Source organism: Macaca mulatta, chromosome 13 (genome assembly GCF_049350105.2).
Source record: "Macaca mulatta isolate MMU2019108-1 chromosome 13, T2T-MMU8v2.0, whole genome shotgun sequence".
Taxonomy (NCBI): Eukaryota; Metazoa; Chordata; class Mammalia; order Primates; family Cercopithecidae; genus Macaca; species Macaca mulatta.
The window spans coordinates 91669964-91690769 of record NC_133418.1 but is presented as its reverse complement, the minus strand read 5'-3'; the positions used below and the strand labels follow the sequence as shown (position 1 = coordinate 91690769).

At 39.8% G+C, this 20806-nt stretch overlaps 1 protein-coding gene across 27 annotated transcripts in view; it reads left to right on the top strand.

Annotated features, from left to right (window-relative positions):
* LTBP1 (latent transforming growth factor beta binding protein 1) overlaps positions 1–20806 on the top strand; it is a 445556-nt gene that overhangs the window by 323100 nt on the left and 101650 nt on the right. For all 27 annotated transcript variants that reach the window (XM_077959737.1, XM_077959738.1, XM_077959736.1 and 24 more), the window contains 2 exons: positions 1963–2082; positions 13626–13748. In XM_077959737.1, coding sequence (XP_077815863.1) covers positions 1963–2082; positions 13626–13748 — 243 coding nt within the window. The remainder of the gene's footprint in view (positions 1–1962; positions 2083–13625; positions 13749–20806) is intronic.

The window sequence follows — 20806 nt, the reverse complement described above, 5'->3', positions numbered from 1 at the left end:
GGCCTCCCAAAGTGCTGAGATTACAGGCGTGAGCCACCGCACCCGGCCCAAATACTGATTCTTAAGTTCCACATACGTGTCAAGAATGGGAAGATAAGATACTTAAGTAATAGGATGGAAAGGAATAGAAAAGAAATTGGAAAATTATGTACTTAAATTGGAAGCTTGGAGAATATTCTGTAATATTCAATATATGAAAATTATTTAGCAGAAAGATGACTCGGGTTCCCTGAGTAAATAATATATGATTCTATCCCCATGAAAAGTCTTGAAAAGAGGAAGGAGCCAAGCAACGCGGCTGTTTTCAAATTTCATCATGGACTAGAACCAAACGTCCCCGGGCTTCTGGCTCACAGAAGATTTTCTCAGCTGTCACTAACAAAGTTGCTTTCAAATAGCACCAGTCTCCAAGGAGTCTGTTGTAGTTTACAGACATTATCTCATGCATCCTTACTTTATTCTGTTAAGGTATTACAAGGCAGGTAATTCCTAATTTATAGAAGAGGGGAAAAGCAGAGGTGAGAGCAGCTAGAAATTCAGAGACGTTATCTTGTATTGCTCAACATTGCACCTTATTTATTGGACCAGCCTGTCTCAATGACATTCTCTGATTTAGCAGTTGTAGTTCTATTCTTTGGAAATATCCCATCCAGAGGAGAATGTAATGCTATTTGGAAAATGAAACTGGCAAGCATCATCTTTTTGTAGAACAAGAAGTCCCAGAACATCTGACCTAAAAAAACCACTATGTGTCATTGGCCATTGGCAAGAATTTTTACTGATAGAAAAAAAATTACAACACTGACCTGGTGCTTATTTTGTTAATATCATCTTCAACTTTTTCACTTTAAGTATCTTTTCACATGTCTAACGATATGCAATGGGAGATAACTTTTAAGTATTTACTAGAATGTAGACATCAAATACCCATGGATATTTAGTGGACCCGTTATATATTTCTTTCTTTCTTTCTCTAGTTTGTGTCCTGAAAATCTGTTTATATTTTAAGTACGATTAAAGGTCATATATGCATTGTGTATTGGGATACTTAAACATTAAATCCACTCATATAAATTCAAGATCCACCTCAGAAAAAACACTTATTTCAAATGCAACTAGAAGCCATGGTGTTAACACCTATTTTAAACTGTTGAACTCTCTCCTATATCGTTTTCCTCATTTTGTTGTTTGACAATTCTTAAAAATGCCTCAAGCTGTCGTAGTAGTTATCTCTTGCACAGACTTAACCATATTTTAGGTGATTTTTTTTCTCCCCAAATTGGAAAGAATGATGATTAATAACTTCAGTTAGCTGTGAATATGAAAAGTAAGGTGTATTTTTACCAGAAAATATTACCATATGGTCATATCACCATGTTTTCTGGAAAGGCTTGGAAGTATGTGATGAGTTCACTCTCTCCTCGGGTTTTTTTTTTTTTTTTTCCCCGACCTCCAAGGAATTCCTGTCATATGAAAGGTTTTAAATTATTCAAACCTAGGATGTTCTTGGGCCCATGAAGCCAAAGAGAGAATTTCCCTAGAGCATCCAATGTCTGCAGAGAGAACGTCTAGCTGGGTGGATACATGGCTTCCTCACACTCACCCCCCCATTCCTCGTATTTCTTTCTGGAAAGCTGTGCTATTACTTGAAAGGTTTCATGTCCAGAAATTGGCCCTAAAGGAGCTGCCAACTTCCAGAGTGGAGAGACCAGGTCCTACTAGTTGAAGAATTGGGGCCAGGTTCTTCCTTGGAATGTATGCAAATATTTTAATCCAGATATGCTTGACCATGCATTATTGCCATGTATTTAAGTATACACCCAGTGTCTCACTTACCCAATTGTTGTTTTTCCCACTGAAATGTAGATATAACATGCTTTCCCTCCCTGCCTTCATCACAAAGTAAGATTTTGCTTTGGTATTCTGATAAAATGTTCACAACCTACCTTTTTGATTTTTCAGATATTGATGAATGTTTGAATCCAAGTACTTGTCCAGATGAGCAGTGTGTGAATTCTCCTGGATCTTACCAGTGTGTTCCCTGCACAGAAGGATTCCGAGGCTGGAACGGACAGTGCCTTGGTAGGTACTATAGTGTACTTGTCAAAGGTTTGTTTCTTCTGCATGGCCCATTTTCTGATAGAGTGGTGAAATGCCAATGGAGCCCTCTTTCAAAATGAAAAAAAATGAAATCTTATATCATTCTAAGAAAAGTTGCCAGTAACTTTTAACCATTGAGAAAATAAGAAAATGACTTAGCATGAAGGATGTAAGATTCTAGATGGGGCAAATAATTAGGATTGAAACAAACTGTTATTCCTAATGAGATAAATATCCAAAACCAAATAAGATAGTAAGGTCTATAGGAAAGAAGAGAGATGGAGAGCAAAACACTTAAAAAGAGAGAAGAAGCCTAAGAAGCATCTACCACAGACAAGTAGAATTAGGTAACACACGCACACAATTTTCAACAGAAGTAGCAAAGGTAGTGCTTTAGGCACTGAGGAAGATACAGTAATAAATTTGCTTTGATTCTAATTACCTGTGCTGTAGTTAGCTCTTCCCCTTAATGGTTTTCATTTGTGTCTACCATGCTGTCTTTTCCCCTAAAATCTGAACTCTTTTCCACTCCATACCAGAACTCTGAATATGTGAGTTAAAATTTTCATTCATTCATTCCTTCTTTCCTTTTTCCCTCGAATGCTTAAGAACTGCTATAGGCTATGCACGGTGGCTCATGCCTGTAACCCCAGAACTTTGGAAGGCCGAGACACAAGGATCACTTGAGGCCAGGAGTTTGACACCAGCCTGGGCAGCATAGCAAGACCTCATCCCTACAAAATGTTAAAAAACTTACCTGGGCTTGGTGGTGTGTGCCTGTAATCTCAGCTACTTGGAGGCTGAGGTGGGAGGATCGCTTGAGTCCAGGAGTTCGAGGTTTCAGTGAGCTATGATTGTGCCACTGCTCTCCAGCCTGGAGGACAGTGAGACCCTGTGTCTGAAATATGAAACAAAAGGCAAAACCTACTGTATATCCCAAGAGTTGTACTAAGTTCTGGGATGTATTGAGAGGATGACCCCTTCCTTTTGGTACTTACTGTCTGGTGGGGGAGACTGACATGCACTCAAACATCTCATAGATAAATGCAAACTCACAGATGAGACAAGCACTAGAAAGGAGGGTTCTATGATGCTGTGAGAGCAAATGATAGAATGAGCTGCCCTTAGGAAAATTCTTGAGTTGAGGTTCAACTGGTGAGGGGGTGGGAGGGAGAACTTTTCAGGCACAGTAAACAGCATATGCCAGGGGTTCGTGGAAGAAGAAGAGAGCAGAAGGCCAGTGTAGCTGAAGGCCAGAGAACACAGGAAGATTTGCTGTAAGATGAGATGACAGACCACTGAATAATTTAAAGCCCTCTTAGTCCTGTTAAAACTGGCGGTCTTCATTCTCATAGCCCTGGGAAGACATTTAGGTGTTTTAATGGAGGTTGCAGAAGCACTGTCAGTTTTAAAGCTTTAGTCTCATCACCAAGCAGCATCAGCTCAGACTCTGTAGCTGGTACAGAGAGCTCCGTGTCCTGAGCCCCTAGGCCCAGCCCCAACCCAAGAGTCTCTGCTGATGGAGTTGTGAGATGTAGATCTTTGAAGAAAAGATTTTTATTCATTAGTTGTTTATTTGATAACCAATTGTTTATGTAACTGGTGCTGGCCAGAAAGTATTAATACGTAGGGTTTCAGTTTTCCCATTTGGCATAAATTTCATAGTTGCCTATCACGGTTCCATGTGTATTCTCATTTTCACATCCTGATAAATAATCCAGGAGCAGAGCCTGAAGTCTACCTTAAATAACTACAATTCATAATAGTAGTATAAACACAGCCCTGATTCATGAATTTATTAGTGGAATGTGACTGACCAATTTGGCAAGTGATTATTCTTCAATATAAATAATACTAAATGAATTATTGTACCTACATGTGCATATGTATATATATAAACTTTAGTGACAGAAGCACAGCACCTCATTTAAAACTAATTGTACTTTTGTCAACCAGATGAGTCGAATCATAAGCAGAAATATTAGATCACTGCATTTCTCAATTCAGGCAAAGTCCCACATTTAGCCCCCTGTTTTGTTTTTGCATTGCTGAGGTCATGTATTTCCTATTGTTAAATGGAGGCAGTGTCCTTTATCTTTCTGCTTTGGGTAAAATTTTAGGCTCTGCGTAATCTACAGATGAAGCTACTCCCCCAAGATTTAATTGCAGTTCCATCCATTGTTCATATTGGACTTGCAGCTCTTCTGAATTTCTCCTGAGGGCCTTTGCAGGTTATACTGAAATAGATTTTCCATCTTAATTTTTTATAGTAGTAGAGCTTTCAAGTGTTGAGAAGTTGACTGTGACAAAAAGCAGATATTGCAGCATGCCTTTCTACTTACATTGAGCCAATGGGTGGGTTGGAGTTTTCTGCTAAACCCTGACCATGTTCATGACTGCCCAGCCCTAGCTTTGTACTTCTGGTACTCTAACATACCTTTCAGAAGGCGCAGTCTTGTCTTAAGCCTAGTTCTGAGTTAAGCTTAACACTAACGTAACTTGATATATATTCATTCATTTAACAAATACGGAGTGTCTACCATGTGCCAGGTATTTTTCCAGAATCCTGGGAACTGAGAGTGACTAAAATAGGCTGGGCGCAGTGGCTCATGACTGTAATACCAGCACTTTTGGAGGCCGAGGCGGGGCAGATCATGAGGTCAAGAGATTGAGACCATCCTGGCCAACATGGTGAAACCTCCTCTCTACTAAAAGTACAAAAATTAGCTGGGCGTGGTAGCATGCACCTATAGTCCCAGCTACTCAAGAGGGTGAGGCAGGAGAATCGCTTGAACCTGGGAGGCAGAGGTTGCAGTGAGCTGAGATTGCGCCACTGCACTCCAGCATGGTGACAGAGCAAGACTCCATCTCAAAAAAATAAAAAAACAAAGAGTGAGTAAAAAAAAGTTTCTACCTTCATTTTAGTTATACTCTGGTGCTTACATTGTGCTTGCAAATAAACACAAGCAAGTACAATATATCAGATGTCAGATGTGGTGCATGACGTGAAGAAAAGTAGAGAAAAAGATTCGGAGTCTTTAGAGATCCCATGGTGGTCAGGATAGTCAAATACTAAGTTATTAACATGCTGTTCCTGGCTAGTCATTTGTTTTGTCTCTAACCGTTACCTGTGATTATATCCTCTTAGTTCCGATATTTTATTATATATTGGTGAAATTTTTGCCCCAATTTTTAATGACAATTCTCTGTGATAACATTAAAGACTCTTTAAAAATTTCTTGTAATCACACCATTTTGGTGAAAAATCCTACATTTGGCATTTGTTAGTTGCCATCTGTAGAGATGATATCTATCTCACAGGGGTGTTCTGTAAATCTTAGTATCTTTTTTTCTACAACTCTCCTCTCATTGAGTACATGTTTTTACATTGTTACAATCAAACATGTACAATGTTTTATATAACATTTCTTAAATTTGGCATTATGCTTATAGTTTTTTTCTAAACTCATCTATCTTCGTGTTGATTTGCCTCTCTTTCTATTGAATGATTTCATTAAGCATTGCTATTCAACCCCTATATTCTGCAGGGATTTTATACCAGTTAGACTTTCTGCTTCTTTCACAGACCAAATGATGAACTTGGTGAAACCATTAATGGCCTCTTTGTATTCATGCCATGTAAGCTGGATCTTACTGATTGATGCTTCTCTTGATTTATAAATTAGAGCAGAAATTGTTTTGGGCAGAAGTAGGCAAAATGTTAGCAGGTGTTGTCTGAGGGACTACATTTTTTCCCTAGTGTTTAGCTCAGGTCATACAATCCCTCATCCTCAATAGTTTATTATCCACTTCAAATATCTATCATTGCAGACTCTACCTAACACACATCATCCCTAATGCTTTTTGGCAACTCTTGTTGGCTCTTCTGTTAATGTAGCTTCTTTCAAGTTGTGGATTTCATTCTTCTCTTGAGAGTCACGTTCGTCATTCAGCACTGTATTCCTTGGACCTGACATTCAGCCTGGAGTTGCTGCCCACTCGATCCCCACCTTTAATGACTATTTCATCACTCTGGGTTCTGGCCAGTTCCAAATGGCTGTTTCAACCAGGTCCTTTCTTAAGGGAAGCCAGCCTGTCAGGTATTCAATTTACAGGTTCTTCTTGACTTGTGGAGAGCTGGCCTGTTTCAAACCCGATGAGAGCCATCCCCCAAGGAAACTCTCTAATATTTAATTATTTAAAGATACATTTGATATTGCTAATGTAGAGATCTTAGTTCCCTGAATTTAGACAGAGTTTGGGCTGCATGACCTCTCTGAAGCTTAGTTTTATTATCTGTAAAATGGGGTTGAAATACATACTTTTAAAGGTTTATTGCCAGAATGAAATAAGCAATATGAAGCACTTAGTAGGCATCTGACAGATACATGGTGACCCCATCCATGCTGTAACCCTTCTTCCCCCAACTATTACTCTCCTCTGTACTGCTCTCAAACATAAGAGGTGCAGTAATAACTGATACTTGGTAAAGTAAATTACCACATTCTTTTTTTTTTTTTTTTTTTTTTTTTTTTTGAGATGGAGTCTTGTCGCCCAGGCTGGAGTGCAATGGCGTGATCTCGGCTCACTGCAACCTCTGCCTCCAGGGTTCAAGCGATTCTCCTGCCTCAACCTCCCAAGTAGCTGGGATTACAGGTGCCCGCCATCACGCTTCGCTAATTTTTGTATTTTTAGTAGAGATGGGGTTTCACCATGTTGGTCAGGCTAGCCTCGAACTCCTGACCTCAGGAGATCCACCCACCTCAGCCTCCCAAAGTGCTCGGATTACAGGCGTAAGCCACCATGCCCGGGTCACATTCTTCTATATAACTATATTCTCTTTGGCTTTTTGGAGCTCATGTTGTATAGTTTTTTAATTCTTCCTATGTCATTGGAGCATTCTCTTTTTTTTTTTTTTTTTTTTGAGATGGAGTCTCCCTCTGTCACCCAGGCTGGAGTGCAATGGCATGATCTCGGCTCACTGCAACCTCCGCCTCCCGAGTTCAAGTGATTCTCCTGCCTCAGCCTCCTGAGTAGCTGGAATTACAGGCACGTGCCATCACGCCTAGCTAATTTTTGTATTTTTAGTAGAGACGGGATTTCACCATGTTGGTCAGGCTGTTCTTGAACTCCTGACCTCATGATCCACCCGCCTTGGCCTCCCAAAGTGCTGAGATTACAGGTGTGAGCCACCGCTCCTGGCCTTTTGGAGCATTCTCTTATGAATGTAAATAATTTTGTGGTTTCTGTTTGATATCTCCCATCCAAATACTAACTGGACCCACCCTGCCTAGCTTCCAAGGTCAGACTAGATTGGACACGTTCAGGGTCATATGTCTGTTGACTCCTTCCAACTTCTTAGTGTTCTTACTTAGCTGGAATATACTTCTTGGGAGCCATGATACTTCTCTGTAGGGTCATTAGTGATTCGTAACAAATGTTTAGGCATCTATAATAATGCTGCTCTTTCCATTCCTGTACTTTATTGTCTCTGCTCACCTTCACAAGGCAGAATATGCCACCTATTGGATATATGCAGCTAGCCTTTTGGGGGTTTATTATTTGTAGTTCAGTTCGTGGTAGATCTTGTGACCTGGTAACACAAATTTCTAAGATTTTGCCAGTGTAATCTTTCTTTTTTAATCCCTGATTAAGTTGAGAATGACTTTCTGACTCCCATTTAAGCTCTCTGAATGTGGGTCTTGGTTATTTGAAGAATTTAGTATAATTCAATCTGCTTGGCAACTGATTAGCTACAGTCTTAACCAAGACCTGGCACAGAGAACTTGAAGAATAAACTTGGACAGAAAACATGGAGAACTCATTGTTCTAGAAGTTCTTTTCACACTAGGATTTATTTTCAGATTTGAAGATTCAGTGTTAACTTTCATGGCTTATATGAATATTCATAGACTAAGCTGAAATTGAAGACTTGATACAGCAGGTATTTGTTTTATAGAAGATTGCAACTGAGTACAGCATGTACCTTTTTCATAGTTTATGTGCAAACATTAGCCTTATCCCTAAATTATTATATGGTAAAGGATGCTTCTGATCAATCACTGAGCTATTTATTGAGCTGTTGTCTACATATCTATATGCCAGAGAAGATTGGCAATTATAAAAATAACAACAAAAAACAAACTTTTGAAACCAGGGAGCATGGTTTGTGGGAACATTAATTATTATAACAAAATCCCTCTCATTATATAGTTTATGAAGGTTTTGACATGATGGCATCATTTGATCCTCACGGTAGTCATCTCTGTAGTACAAGTGTGAAATTGGAAGTAAGCCCAAACAAGTGAATGGGCTTACTAAAGGTTATAGGTAATAAAGATCAGAACCAGGATGTGATCCTCGATCTGTTATCTCTAAATCCAGTGTTTTGTTCTGTACAATGTCTCATGTGCCCTTCGTGTACACATAAGAAAACTAAAGAACAAAACAATATAACAAAGACAATAAGGAAGATAAAAGAGCATAGAAAGGAGAAAGCCACATGGGCTGGAATCATCCCTTGCAAGCAGCAATAACAATGGCTCGGGGATTCTAGAGTTTGAGATGGCAAGTCTGCACCATACGTAGTGGCAGTTGAGTTCTGCTGAAAGATAAAATGTTCCTTTGGAAAGGTGAGGTAGGGAGCCAATAATATGGTGGGATTAGTGATTGAATTTTTCTGAGATCATCCTTGGCTCTTTATGTAGGATGTACACAGCATTCATTGGTTCTTCTCCAGTTCTGAAAAGCAGTGATGATTCTTTGAGGATTATGTAACAAATGTTTGTCAGCAGCTCTGCTGCTACTACCACATATTTTAACTTCATCAAAATTGACAGAGGGGGTGTGAGATTCTGAGGATCTCCTGTACCTCAAGTGCAGTTGAGGTGGTTTCATCACACTGACCGGACCAACGTCTGTCTCTCATTTTGCCGTGCTTGCTTTTCTGCCAAATATGTTCTCCCATCTTCTTTAGTATAAAAGATTATGTGTGAAGAATAGTTGAGGAATCGCTGGAGTAATGGACACATTTGGGGTGGGGGTAATCCTGTGTTTTCATGTAGCTATAGTGCTAGAATAAGATGCTTTATCCCTATCTCAAGTGGTTCTCACTCTCTGAAGCCTGTATTGGTGATTAAGGAACAAACTTGAGTTTGGATAGCCTTAGAGAAATAATTGGCTATGTTGACATATTCATCTCTTTGAAAGTACAGAAAGTAATACAGGTAAATTATTGCTCTGGGACAAATTCTAGCCAACCCCAAGCAGCTGCTACATGAAATGTAAGTGAGCACAGGCTGGGGAGAACATGACTGGGTGACATCTGAATACCCTCTGTACATGGTGGGTTATGCCCACCAGGGAGGGGCTTGAGACAGTCTGGTATGTTCCCAGGATATTAGGAAGGGAAATTTTTAAAAGTTTCTTCACCTAGATGAATTACACCCCAAGGCAATGAGACGATGAGCCAGGTGGGATTACTGGCCAGCTGGGAGTCATCTCTGTGAAATTGTGGAGAATTGACAGTTACCAGAGGATGCGGAGAGAGTAATGTTATCATTTCCCCCCGAAAGAAAAGAAGCTGGAGGCTGGGCCCGGTGACTCACACCTGTAATCCCAGCACTTTGGGAGGCCGAGGCCGGCGGATCACAAGGTCAGGAGATCAAGACCATCCAGCTAACACGGTGAAACCTCCTCTCTAGTAAAAATACAAAAAATTAGCCAGATGTGGTAGTGGGCACCTGTAGTCGCAGCTACTCAGGAGGCTGAAGCAGGAGAATGGCGTGAACACGGGAGGTGGAGCTTGCAGCGAGCCGAGATGGTGCCACTGCACTCCAGCCTGGGTGACACAGCGAGACTCCATCTCAAAAAAAAAAAAAAAGATTTTGGGTGTGGAGATAGGGGCTTGCTGTAGTGGCCAGACTGGTCTCAAACTCTTGTCCTCAAGCAGTCCTCCCATCTCAGCCTCCTGAGTTTCTAGGATTACAGGCAAGAGCCACCACACCTGGCTAGAACCAATTTTTCTATCAACACCGGTTTTTATGATGTTTCCTAACAGATAAAGCACAAAGGCCTATTGAACTCATGTATATGCGCTGGAAGAATTTGGGTAATATGAATATTCTGTAAGACCGTATCTTAGAGTAAGACAAATTTTGAGCTCCACCATGAAAACCAGAGGCATAGTCACCTCCCTCTGCTGCCGGGATAGGACAACCATGGGGTGGGTGGCGGGATGGGTAAGGACCACTCGCTTCCTTCATAACCCGTTTTGTGTTGCTGTAACAGAACACCTTGAGACTAGGTCACTTATGAAGAAGAGAGGTTTATTTATTTAGCCCATGGTTCTGGAGACTGGCAAATTCAAGATCGGTTGGCCACTTCTGGTGAGGGCCTTATACTGCGTCTTCATATGCTCGAAAACTGGGAGGTGAAGCAAGCGCATGCAAAGAGAGCAAAACACAGAGGCAACCTCACTTTATAACAATCCACTCTCTTGGGAACGATTTCATTCCCACGAGAACTAACCCGGTCTTGAGAGAAAGACATTCATCTATCTTAATGAACTAATCACCCCTTAAAAGCACCACTTCCCTATGCCGCCACCTTGACAACCAAGCCTCAACATGAGTTTTAGCAGCGACAAACCCTTTTCAAAGCATAGCACTTCTTATGGCATTGATGGGAGATCTTCCAAGGGTTGGAGGCTAGAACGGTGGGGGCCAAGCCTTCTGCTGTCATTACACCCAGGGCCCCACAAGTTTGTGTCCTTGACTAAACTGAAGAACACTGAAAGCCATTGAAGGTTTTTAAAGTAGAGGAGCCAACACCATTTATCAGATTTGTATTTTAGAAAAAGGTTTATTCTGTCTGCAAGCTGAATAATGGATGAGAGAAGCCAAGTCTTAGAAAAACAAATGAAAAGACTATGGCAGTAACTCAGGTGAGAAAGAATGAAAGTAGGTGATTTGAGAGAGATTTGAAAGGCAGATTGGTATTCCTGGGCAATAAACAATGAGAGGAAAGAGGGAGAGCAAAAGTAAGGACTCTAGAAGGTATAACTCCCAGGTTTCTGACTTGGGCATTTGAGTAGATAATGGTACTAGATATTGGTATGGAAAATAACATAAAGAAAAGACAGGGGAGGGGTCAGTTTTGGCCATAAAGACTCAGAGGTACCTGGAGGACATCAAGGTGATGTCCAGTACACTGACCAGCTGGATGCATGGTTCTGCAGTTTAGGAGAGAAATCTGGGCTAACGACACAATGCTGAATTAATTTTACACCATTTGCGTCCTCCAAGTGGTTTTATGTGTGGCTGCTCTCTGGAGACCTTCCTTCTTTGTAGAGATTCTTCAGTGATATTTTACTGTCTTGCTGTTTTTTCAGGAGCATAGTTTCATTAAGGTCATGTACTTTCCATTCAAACTGTTCTATCTACGGTGATTGGCTTGACAGAATTCTGGTTCCATGCAATTATGTCTATAATAAGTAAAAGAAAGAATAAACACATCAGGCTACCCTAGATATTTCAAGGCATTCTGCTTCATCATTAATCATGAGTAGCCTAGAAAAATAGAAGTTTTGTAAGTGTCTCCTAAATGGTAATCTGCACTGTCTGTTGATTTACTTCACCTAGAGAAAGTATGGTCTTAGAAATTGATTTTGCTGTTACATTCTACAGCCTTATAAATCACTTTCCCTGGTGCATGAATAATTAAAGAGAGCAATCCATACATTTCTGAACTTGCTAACATTTTTGAAACAAAACCAGATACTAAACATGACATTTTCCTGTTGCTGTCTGGAATCGCTATGCCTGGTGTCTAGGCTCATTCCCATTATTTACTTTGGCTCCAATGCTTGGCTGCTTCTTTCAAGTTGTTTGCCTTCAGTGTTTACAGAAGTGGATTCCCACAACCAAGGAAAGGGTGGTTAATGAGTCAGTCTGGAAGTGCTATTTTTGTTGTCGTGGACTAGAGTCAGTTCACCATAATTAGTGATATTTTGTGAAAGCAGCACAGAGCACCTAGGCGGTACCATTTCCTTGGCTCTTCTCAATATGCGCCGGGAACACACCCAGGTGCACACTCACAGATATGTTTGCCGTGTTTTAGTACAACTCCATTTCTGCATTCCATTGTAAGAAAGAATCCAGTCTTAATGCAATGCAAATGCATGCACTCTAGACTCTGGATTGCTGAAGATTAGGTTTGTATTGTCAGTGTGCTTGTTGTGACTGCCTGAAGAGGGTAGAAAACTTTACTGCTTTCGTGGTGTAGTGAGCACTGAAAAGTGAAACGGATGCTGTCACATGTCTTTTCCTCCTCGTTTGCCTGCCTTATGTTTAAGATGCTTTGATTATGTTATAGACCCCTATAAGATTAAGCCTAAATTGTGACGTTGTATGTATAGTTTTAGCATTTTGTGATTTAAGTTCTTCCTCTTTAAGTTTTTGCTTGTTGATACCTCCCTAGTGTCTGTCACTGTGGCATACAGTGGACCTACCCAGGCCCATTCAAATGGAGCACAGAACTTACATATTTATTTTTGAAAAATAGTTATATATAGTAGGAACTTAATATTTTTTAATGAAATAAATTTTAGATGATTTTCAATATAAATGCTGTGTTAGCAAATAATAAAAACAAACCCCAACTCATGCATTCTCTCTTTCTTTAACTGTTTCTATCACTAGATTTAACTTTGCCTGTGACAGAAACTTACAGTCAGGTTAAAAGGATAGGCTTGGGTTCAAATCTTAGAATCACCCTTTTCTATGTGGTCTCGGGCTGGTTACTGAACTTCTCTAAGCTTCAGTTCCTTCCTCCATAAAATAGTTGGCCCATACGGATTTTGTTCGAGTTAAATGAGATGGTGTATGTAAAGCTTTTAATGCCCACATGTAGCAAGTGCTTGATAAAGATTAGGTGCTATTATTATCTACCTCTTCAGCCTATACCCTACCTTCAGACTGCCCAGTAGGCTTGTATTTGTCCCTTAGCTTACTTGGTTTTTATCATATGAATTCACTGCCATTTTAGAGCTTTTTATTAGACTCTTTTTTACCTTTCTGTTAAAACTTCCCTGTGATTTCTCTGGGTCATGAGTCATATCTTTTGCTTTTGTGAACTCTCCCATCCTACTGAATTCATCAGTTTCCAAAATAGACCTCAACCCGTCTTTGGTTCTTTGGAAAATTCTTTCTTGTAGAGACGTTACGCTAAATCTCCCCTCTCTTCCTTCCTCCCCCCTACAACAAGCCATCTTTACTTCTTGAATTTACTCATAGAGCATATTTGGTTCTGAGTTACTTTCAGAAGGTAAGTTAAAGTATAGAACCGTCATCCATTTAGCTCACAACAAGCTGCTTTTTCTCCTGTGGGCTAATTTGAAAGTTTATCTTTAAGAATCTGCCTGGTCTTCTGAAGGTCTACTGTTTCCATTTCTAACCAAATCTAACTTTATCCATGTTTTCTTTTTCTTCTTTTTTTGTTCTTTCCATTACGCAACATTCTTCAAGATGTGGACGAGTGCCTGGAACCAAACGTCTGCACAAATGGTGATTGTTCCAACCTTGAAGGCTCCTACATGTGTTCATGCCACAAAGGCTATACCCGGACTCCGGACCACAAGCACTGTAAAGGTAAATACTGCCATCAAGTTTCCCATTTTTATTTAAACATCATTTAAAGATAGATGAGCGCAATTCGCCTTAGAAAAAGGAACCCTGCTACCTGTGTTTATTTTGACCGAGCGACTCAGAGCACATATTGGTTGGCTTGGCTGAAAGTGGCTCCTGGCTGTGGTTAAATACAGAGCATATCTATTTACATGAAGGGAAACGATGTATTTTTGCTGAGTGTCTGTAAGCCACAGATCTGTTCATCTAAATTTTTTTTCTCACCATAAAAGCAATACACACAGTTGCACAACTCTGTGAATATATTAAAAACCGTTGAATTGTACATTTTAAATAGAATTGTATAGCATGTGAATTATTTCTGAATAAAGTTGATATTAAAGAAACCAGTATACACTCATTTTAGAAAATTTAGCAGATACAGAGAGAGAAGAAGTAAGAATCTCACATAATCTCATTAATGAATATTCATATTTCATGGATATTGTAAAAAAAAGATGTTCTGTGTAGAATTTTATATCTTGCTTTTTACCACTTAATAGTATATCTCCCATAAGCATTTTACATTCCATTCATAACTTTTTTTCAAATGTTATTTTTAGAGGCTGTACAATATTCTAGTATATTGCCATATCACAATTTTCAACTTCTTATTAGTGAGCAAAACTGGTACAGGTCTCTCTCTCTCTTTTTTTTTTTTTTGAGCTGAAGTCTCACTCTGTTGCCCAGGCTGGAGTGCAGTGGTACGATCTCGGCTCACTGCAACCTCCACCTCCCAAGTTCAAGTGATTCTCCTGCCTCAGCCTCCCGAGTAGCTGGGATTACAGGCACCCACCACCACGCCTGACTAATTTTTGTTTGTTTGTTTGTTTCTTTGTTTTTGGTGTTTTTTTGAGACGCAGTCTTGCTCTCCCTGCCAGGCTGGAGTGCTGTGGCGCTATCTCGACTCACTGCAATCTCTGCCTCCTGAGTTCTAGCAATTCTCCTGCCTCAGCCTCCTGAGTAGCTGGGATTACAGGTGCCTCCCACCATGCTCAGCTAATTTTTATGTTTTTAGTAGAGACGGGATTTCACCATGTTAGGTAGGCTGGTCTTGAATACCTGACCTTGGGTGATCTGCCCACCTCGGCCTCCCAAATTGCTGAGATTACAGGCGTGAGCCACTGCACCCGGCCAGGTCTCTTTTAAAAATAAACTTTTGTCTGAACTTTAGAATTATTTCCTTATTCATAAAAGTGGAGTTATTGGGTAAAATGTTCTTTTTTTTTTTTTTTTTTTTATACAGAGTCTCACTCTGTCACCCAGGCTAGAGTGCAGTGGTGCAATCTCGGCTCACTGCAGCCTCCACCTCCCAGGTTCAAGCGATTCTCCTGCCTCAGCCTCCCGAGTAGCTGGGACTACAGGCTCCCGCCATCATGCCTGGCTAATTTTTGTATTTTTAGTAGAGACAAGGTTTCACCATATTGTCCATGCTGGTCTCGAACTCCTGACCTTGTGATCTGCCTGCGTCAGCCTCCCAAAGTGCTGGGATTACAGGCGTGAGCCACCACGCCCAGCAAAAATGTTCTGAATTTTTTTACTATTTGGTTTTGTTTTTGTTTTTTTAATTGGCATATAATAATTGTCCATATTATACATATTTATAGGGTACAGAGTGATATTTTGATACATATATTGTATCATGGTCTTTTTACTGTTTTTACAGGAGAACATTCTCATTTCAAATATATATTTATTTTAATTCTAAAAAGGTTTAATATTTGTTTTATATGCTCATTCCCTTTAGCAATTCTCTGAACACTTCTAATTTTTAAACATTTATTTTATATACTTATTTAACATTTATATTTCTTTTTAAAATTTCCATTAATATCATTTCTCATTTGTCAGGCTTTTTATTTTTTGAATCAATGTATATGAATTCTTTTTATATGTAATACATATATAAATGTATGTACACATGGCCGGGCATAGCACTTTGGGAGGCCCAAGGCAGGTGGATCACCTGAAGTCAGGAGTTCGAGACCAGCTTGGCCAACATGGCGAAACCCTGTCTCTACTAAAAATACAAAAATTAGCCGGGCTTGGTGGCATGCGCCTGTAATCCCACCTACTCAGGAGACTGAGGCACAAGAATCACATGAACCCAAGAGGCAGAGGTTGCAGTGAGCTGAGATCATGCCACTGCACTCCATCCTGAGTGACAGAGCAAGATTCAAAATAGAGTCTCAATGATAATAATAATAATAATAATAAATGTATGTACATTACATATACATTTTTGGTGGTACACTCTTGTAATTTCTCTAAGTCTTCCCTAGTTTTTCTTTTTAAGATTTTTAAAAATTTTTTTCTTATGGTCAAATCTGTGGATTTTTTTCTTTTCTGCTTACTTTTACATCTAAAAGTGTGTTCTAGCAAAGGGCAAAAGAGAAAATAAGTAAAAATGTTCTTCTTAAGTGTCTTGATGTAAGTGAAGGATCTAGGGTGATAATTAATTTCTCACTATGGTAGGCACCCTGGTATCCTGTAAGAATTGGGGCCTCTTCCGCTGGCAGTAGGGAACGTGCAGGCATCTGAATTTGATGCCTTGCTCCCATAATATAGCAGAGCAACGGTGGATCTTGGCCACTCCTAGTGGAACATCTAACGTAGGCACACCTCCATTGCTCCTGGTCCCTTCCCTTTTGGCTCACATTCACAGTTTCCTACTGACTTCTTAAGCCAGGCATCTCCTCAGACCAAATTAAATACGAGAAGCATCTGAAAGGTATTATTTCTTCCCCCATACACTGGATCAGTGGTGGATGAGGATCTCAAGCCTTAGGAGTCATGGTTCTCTTTGATTGCTATATCTAGTGTATTTTCATATCCTGCCATTTTATCTTCTTTCATCCTAATCTGCCTAATTTTTTTCATCTGCTTGTTGATAAAAACTCTTGTAATCTGTCCTCCTCCTTCATATTCCAAACTTAGTTGTCACAGTCGCATTCTCTGACCGATCCAAATCAATGTCACAACTGCCCTGTGAAGATTCTGTGCTGATTTGGACCCAAGTACTTGTTCAAGATTATCCTGCCTTTCATATTCGTCTTCTTCTTCACTGCTTACCTGATGTGGCTCTTCCAGTGGTTCATGGTATGACCTTGGGAGAATAATCTCAGGTTTCCAGACATTGTGTCATCCCTAAAATTAGAGAATCGGACTCTCTAATGGGATGCTCAAAGTAGGCACATGTTGAATGAATGACTCATTACCACTGTCTTGCTCTCGGCCATTGCCACCCCAGCTGAGCCTGGGAAAGATTGGTTGGGGAGACAAGACAACTAATGGCTATCTAATATCCAGGATTATATTATATATTAAAGTCTAGTATTTAGGTTTTTTTTAAGGCAGTATATCAGATCCTAGTCCTGATGCATAGAAGCTGTGTGAGCTTGGATAAGTTATGGCATCTTACTTCACTAAGCCTTACTTTTCTCATCTACAAATAAAAGGGAACAATAATGGTACCTGGTAAGAGTTGATATGAGGATTGCATGAAGTAATACAGGGACAGAGATCACGTAGAGAGAATTAATTAATGCAGGGGCAGAGCATGACATGGTGGTGGTGGTGTTTGCTAAATTAGAGGCATAAACAAAGTTTTGTTAAAGCCAAAGAGTGTGTGGCTAACTCTGCTTGTGTGCTTCTGGGAAAGCTTCACAAAGGTATTGCTATTTGAACTTGGTCTTGAAGTATTGAATACAAAGGGGAGTAAAACTTGGCAGACAGAGGAAACAGCACATGCCAAAGCTTAGAGGTGAGAAAGGGCTATTACTTCCACTTAGCATTTAACCTTGCCCTCTACTCCCATTACAGTCTGGAATGCATTAACTCATTCTTCCCACTTGATCTCTGTCCCTGTATTATTTCATGCAATCCTCATATCAGCTCTAGGAGGAAGCATTATTGTTCCCCCCGCTCCTTTTTTTTTTTCTTTTTTTTTTTTTTTTTTTTTAGCAGATGAGAAAGCTCACACAGCTTCTACATGTCAGAGCTAGGATCTGATATACTGCCTTATTTATTGAGATGGAGTCTCACTGTGTCGCCCAGGCTGGAATGCAATGGCGCAATCTCAGCTCACTGCAACCTCTGCCTCCCGGGTTCAAGCGATTCTCCTGCTTCAGCCTCCCGGGTTGCTGGGACTACAGGCACGTGCCACCACACCTGGCTAATTTTTGTATTTTTAGTAGAGATGGGGTTTCACCATGTTAGCCAGGATGGTCTCCTGACCTTGTGATCCGCCCACTTCAGCCTCCCAAAGTGCTGGGATTATAAGCATGAGCCACCATGCCCAGCCTTGTCACTAAACTCGAGACTTTATTTGGATTTCATAAGTTTTTCCAATCACGTCCTCTTTCTGTTCCAGGATCCAGTCCAGGATACTACATTGCATTTGCTTGTCTTGTCTCCCTAATGAATCTTTCCCTAGTTTTCGTGATCTTATCTGTCTTAAAGAGTATAGGCCAGAATCCTGTAGCTTTTCCCCACTCTGGATCCGTCTGATGTTTTTCTCATGATTAAACTGGGGTCATGGGTTTTTGGGAAGAAGAACACAGAGTTGAAAGGCTCTGGTCATCACATAATGTCAGGTGTACATTCACATGTCAGGGGTGTGTGATATTCTTGGCACAAAAGAAAGAAGACATTTGTCTGGCATGCGTATTTTATTAGAAAGCTTTCTTTTGGCTCAGAAATGTTATCCCTCATTAGAAAATAAAAATATTTTTATCCCTAGCATTAATCTATCTTTGTTCCCTTTGGTCATTTTAAAGACCCAAAGATCACCTTGTTCAAGATCACTGTGTTGCCTCAAGTTATTCCAAGTGTATGTGTCATTACTTGTCATGAATTACTCCTGACATTCTTAGCAACATAAATGAGTCAGTTATGTAAGATGTCTGGCATACCCTGACAGTCCTTGGAATGGAGGGTCTCTCTCTGCTGCAGACATCTTCACATGGGACTGCGTAATTTGTTGTCTTCTATGAGAAAGTCAAAAAGAGTCCAAAGCACTAAAAATGTTGTCAGATGTTATATGAGAGATCCAGCCAGCTACAAGAGCTATTGTTGGTCTTCAGTTCGTGAACTGACATCCCAAGTATTTTATAGAATGTGCTAAAAGAAAATAGTGATGTAGGCTGATCTTTGCTGGCAACCATTCCTACAGCTAAGCGACTTAGAGTGTCTGAAAGGTATAAAATAATCTTTAAAATGAAAGTTACCTTGTTTAATTTCTCTATGGACAATATTGGCAATATTGGCAGCCAGGAATTATTTATAAGTAAAAGAGACCAATAACACAATTGGTAAAACAAAAGTTTTTAATCAACTAAAGTAATTGCTATGAAATATTAAAGAAAATAAGAAATTTTTGAACTCCGATTACATTAATACTTTGTGTGAGCCCTATTTTAGGAAACTGTTTCAATATTTCAATAGCAATTTCAACGATTTCAGGAAGGGATAACCTGATACCTTGCTTATATCTGGATAAATTTAAAAAGTTAATGCCCCATTAGAGGTTAAGAAATGAAACTTTGCGGCCAGGCGTGATGGCTAATGCCTGTAATCCCAACACTTTGGGAGACTGAGGCAGGCAGATCACGAGGTCAAGAGATCGAGACCATCCTGGCCAACATGGCAAAACCCTGTCTCCACTAAAAATACAAAAATTAGCTGGGCGCAGTGACTCACGCCTGTAATCCCATCACTTTGGGAGAATGAGGCGGGTGAATCATGAGGTCCAGAGATCAAGACCATCCTGGTCAACAATGGTGAAACTCCCTCTCTACTAAAAATACAAAAATGAGCTGGGCAGGAGGCTGAGGCAGGAGAATCGCTTGAACCCGGGAGGCAGAGGTTGCAGTGAGCCGAGATAGCGCCACTGCACTCACTCCAGCTTGGTGACAGAGTGAGACTCCATCTCAAAAAAAAAAAAAAAGAAATAAAACTTTGCTTAGGGTAAACACGTAATTGTCAATAATACTTGAGTGAAAGGCCTATATAGTTAATTGAGTTTTCCTGACAAACACTTTTAGATGCATTTTAAATAAGAAAATTTGAAGAAAACAACAGTCATACGTTGATCTATAGGACATGATTTTTTAAAAATCTCCCTTTTTTTTATTACTCTATTACTTCTTTTAGATTAGAGCTCCTTTCTCCCACTGTGAGTACAGGGCTTATGTGTTTTATATCTGTTCCCTTCGGTAATCTTCACAACAAACCTGTCATGTAGGTGATGAAGATTGGTTGTACCTACCATGTTTTAATAATCATAGACTCTTACAAGTTGGCTAGCTGTTCAGCAAAACATTCTGAGGTTGTATTTGCACTGACAAGACAAGACAAGACAAGACAGCATTATCTGCTTAGGTCAGACCAATATGATGGCCAAACAAAAACATCTGGAAAACTCTACTCTTACCAGACGTGTTCAAATTATGGATGAAGCCAGTCCTTTACTTCGGTTGTATAACTTTGCATACATGACATTTTCTAGGACACTTATTAAGAATTATATTCTTTCTCAGTTAGTGGTTTTATCTTCAGTCAAAGCATGTTTTAAAATCCTCACTTATCACTTTCTCCTTTGGTATTCAGCGGTCATCATAATACTACCATTTCTCTTGGCTTTCCTTGTTACTTTGAAAATGAGCCAGAGTTCTGTATACAACCGTTTGGCCTTACAGTTCAACTTCTAGATAAAGTAGAATTATCTGTTTCCTTCCGTAACTGCTTATGTTTTTGGTTTTGTTTTTCAAATTCCTAGTAGAGTTCTACTTCTGACTTCTTTCATGAAACTAAACAGGTCTACAAATTGTCTAAGCGCCATTATATTGTATCAGGTTCTGCCTTCTGTTTGCAACTTTAAAATATTTCATGTTGTATTCCAAGACACTGACGGAGAGGAGTATGATTATTATAAGTAGTTTACTGATTTATTGTCTATTTGTAGTTACTTCTATTCTATAGTTCAGTATACTGAGGTTGATACAACAGCATAGGTGGAGTGA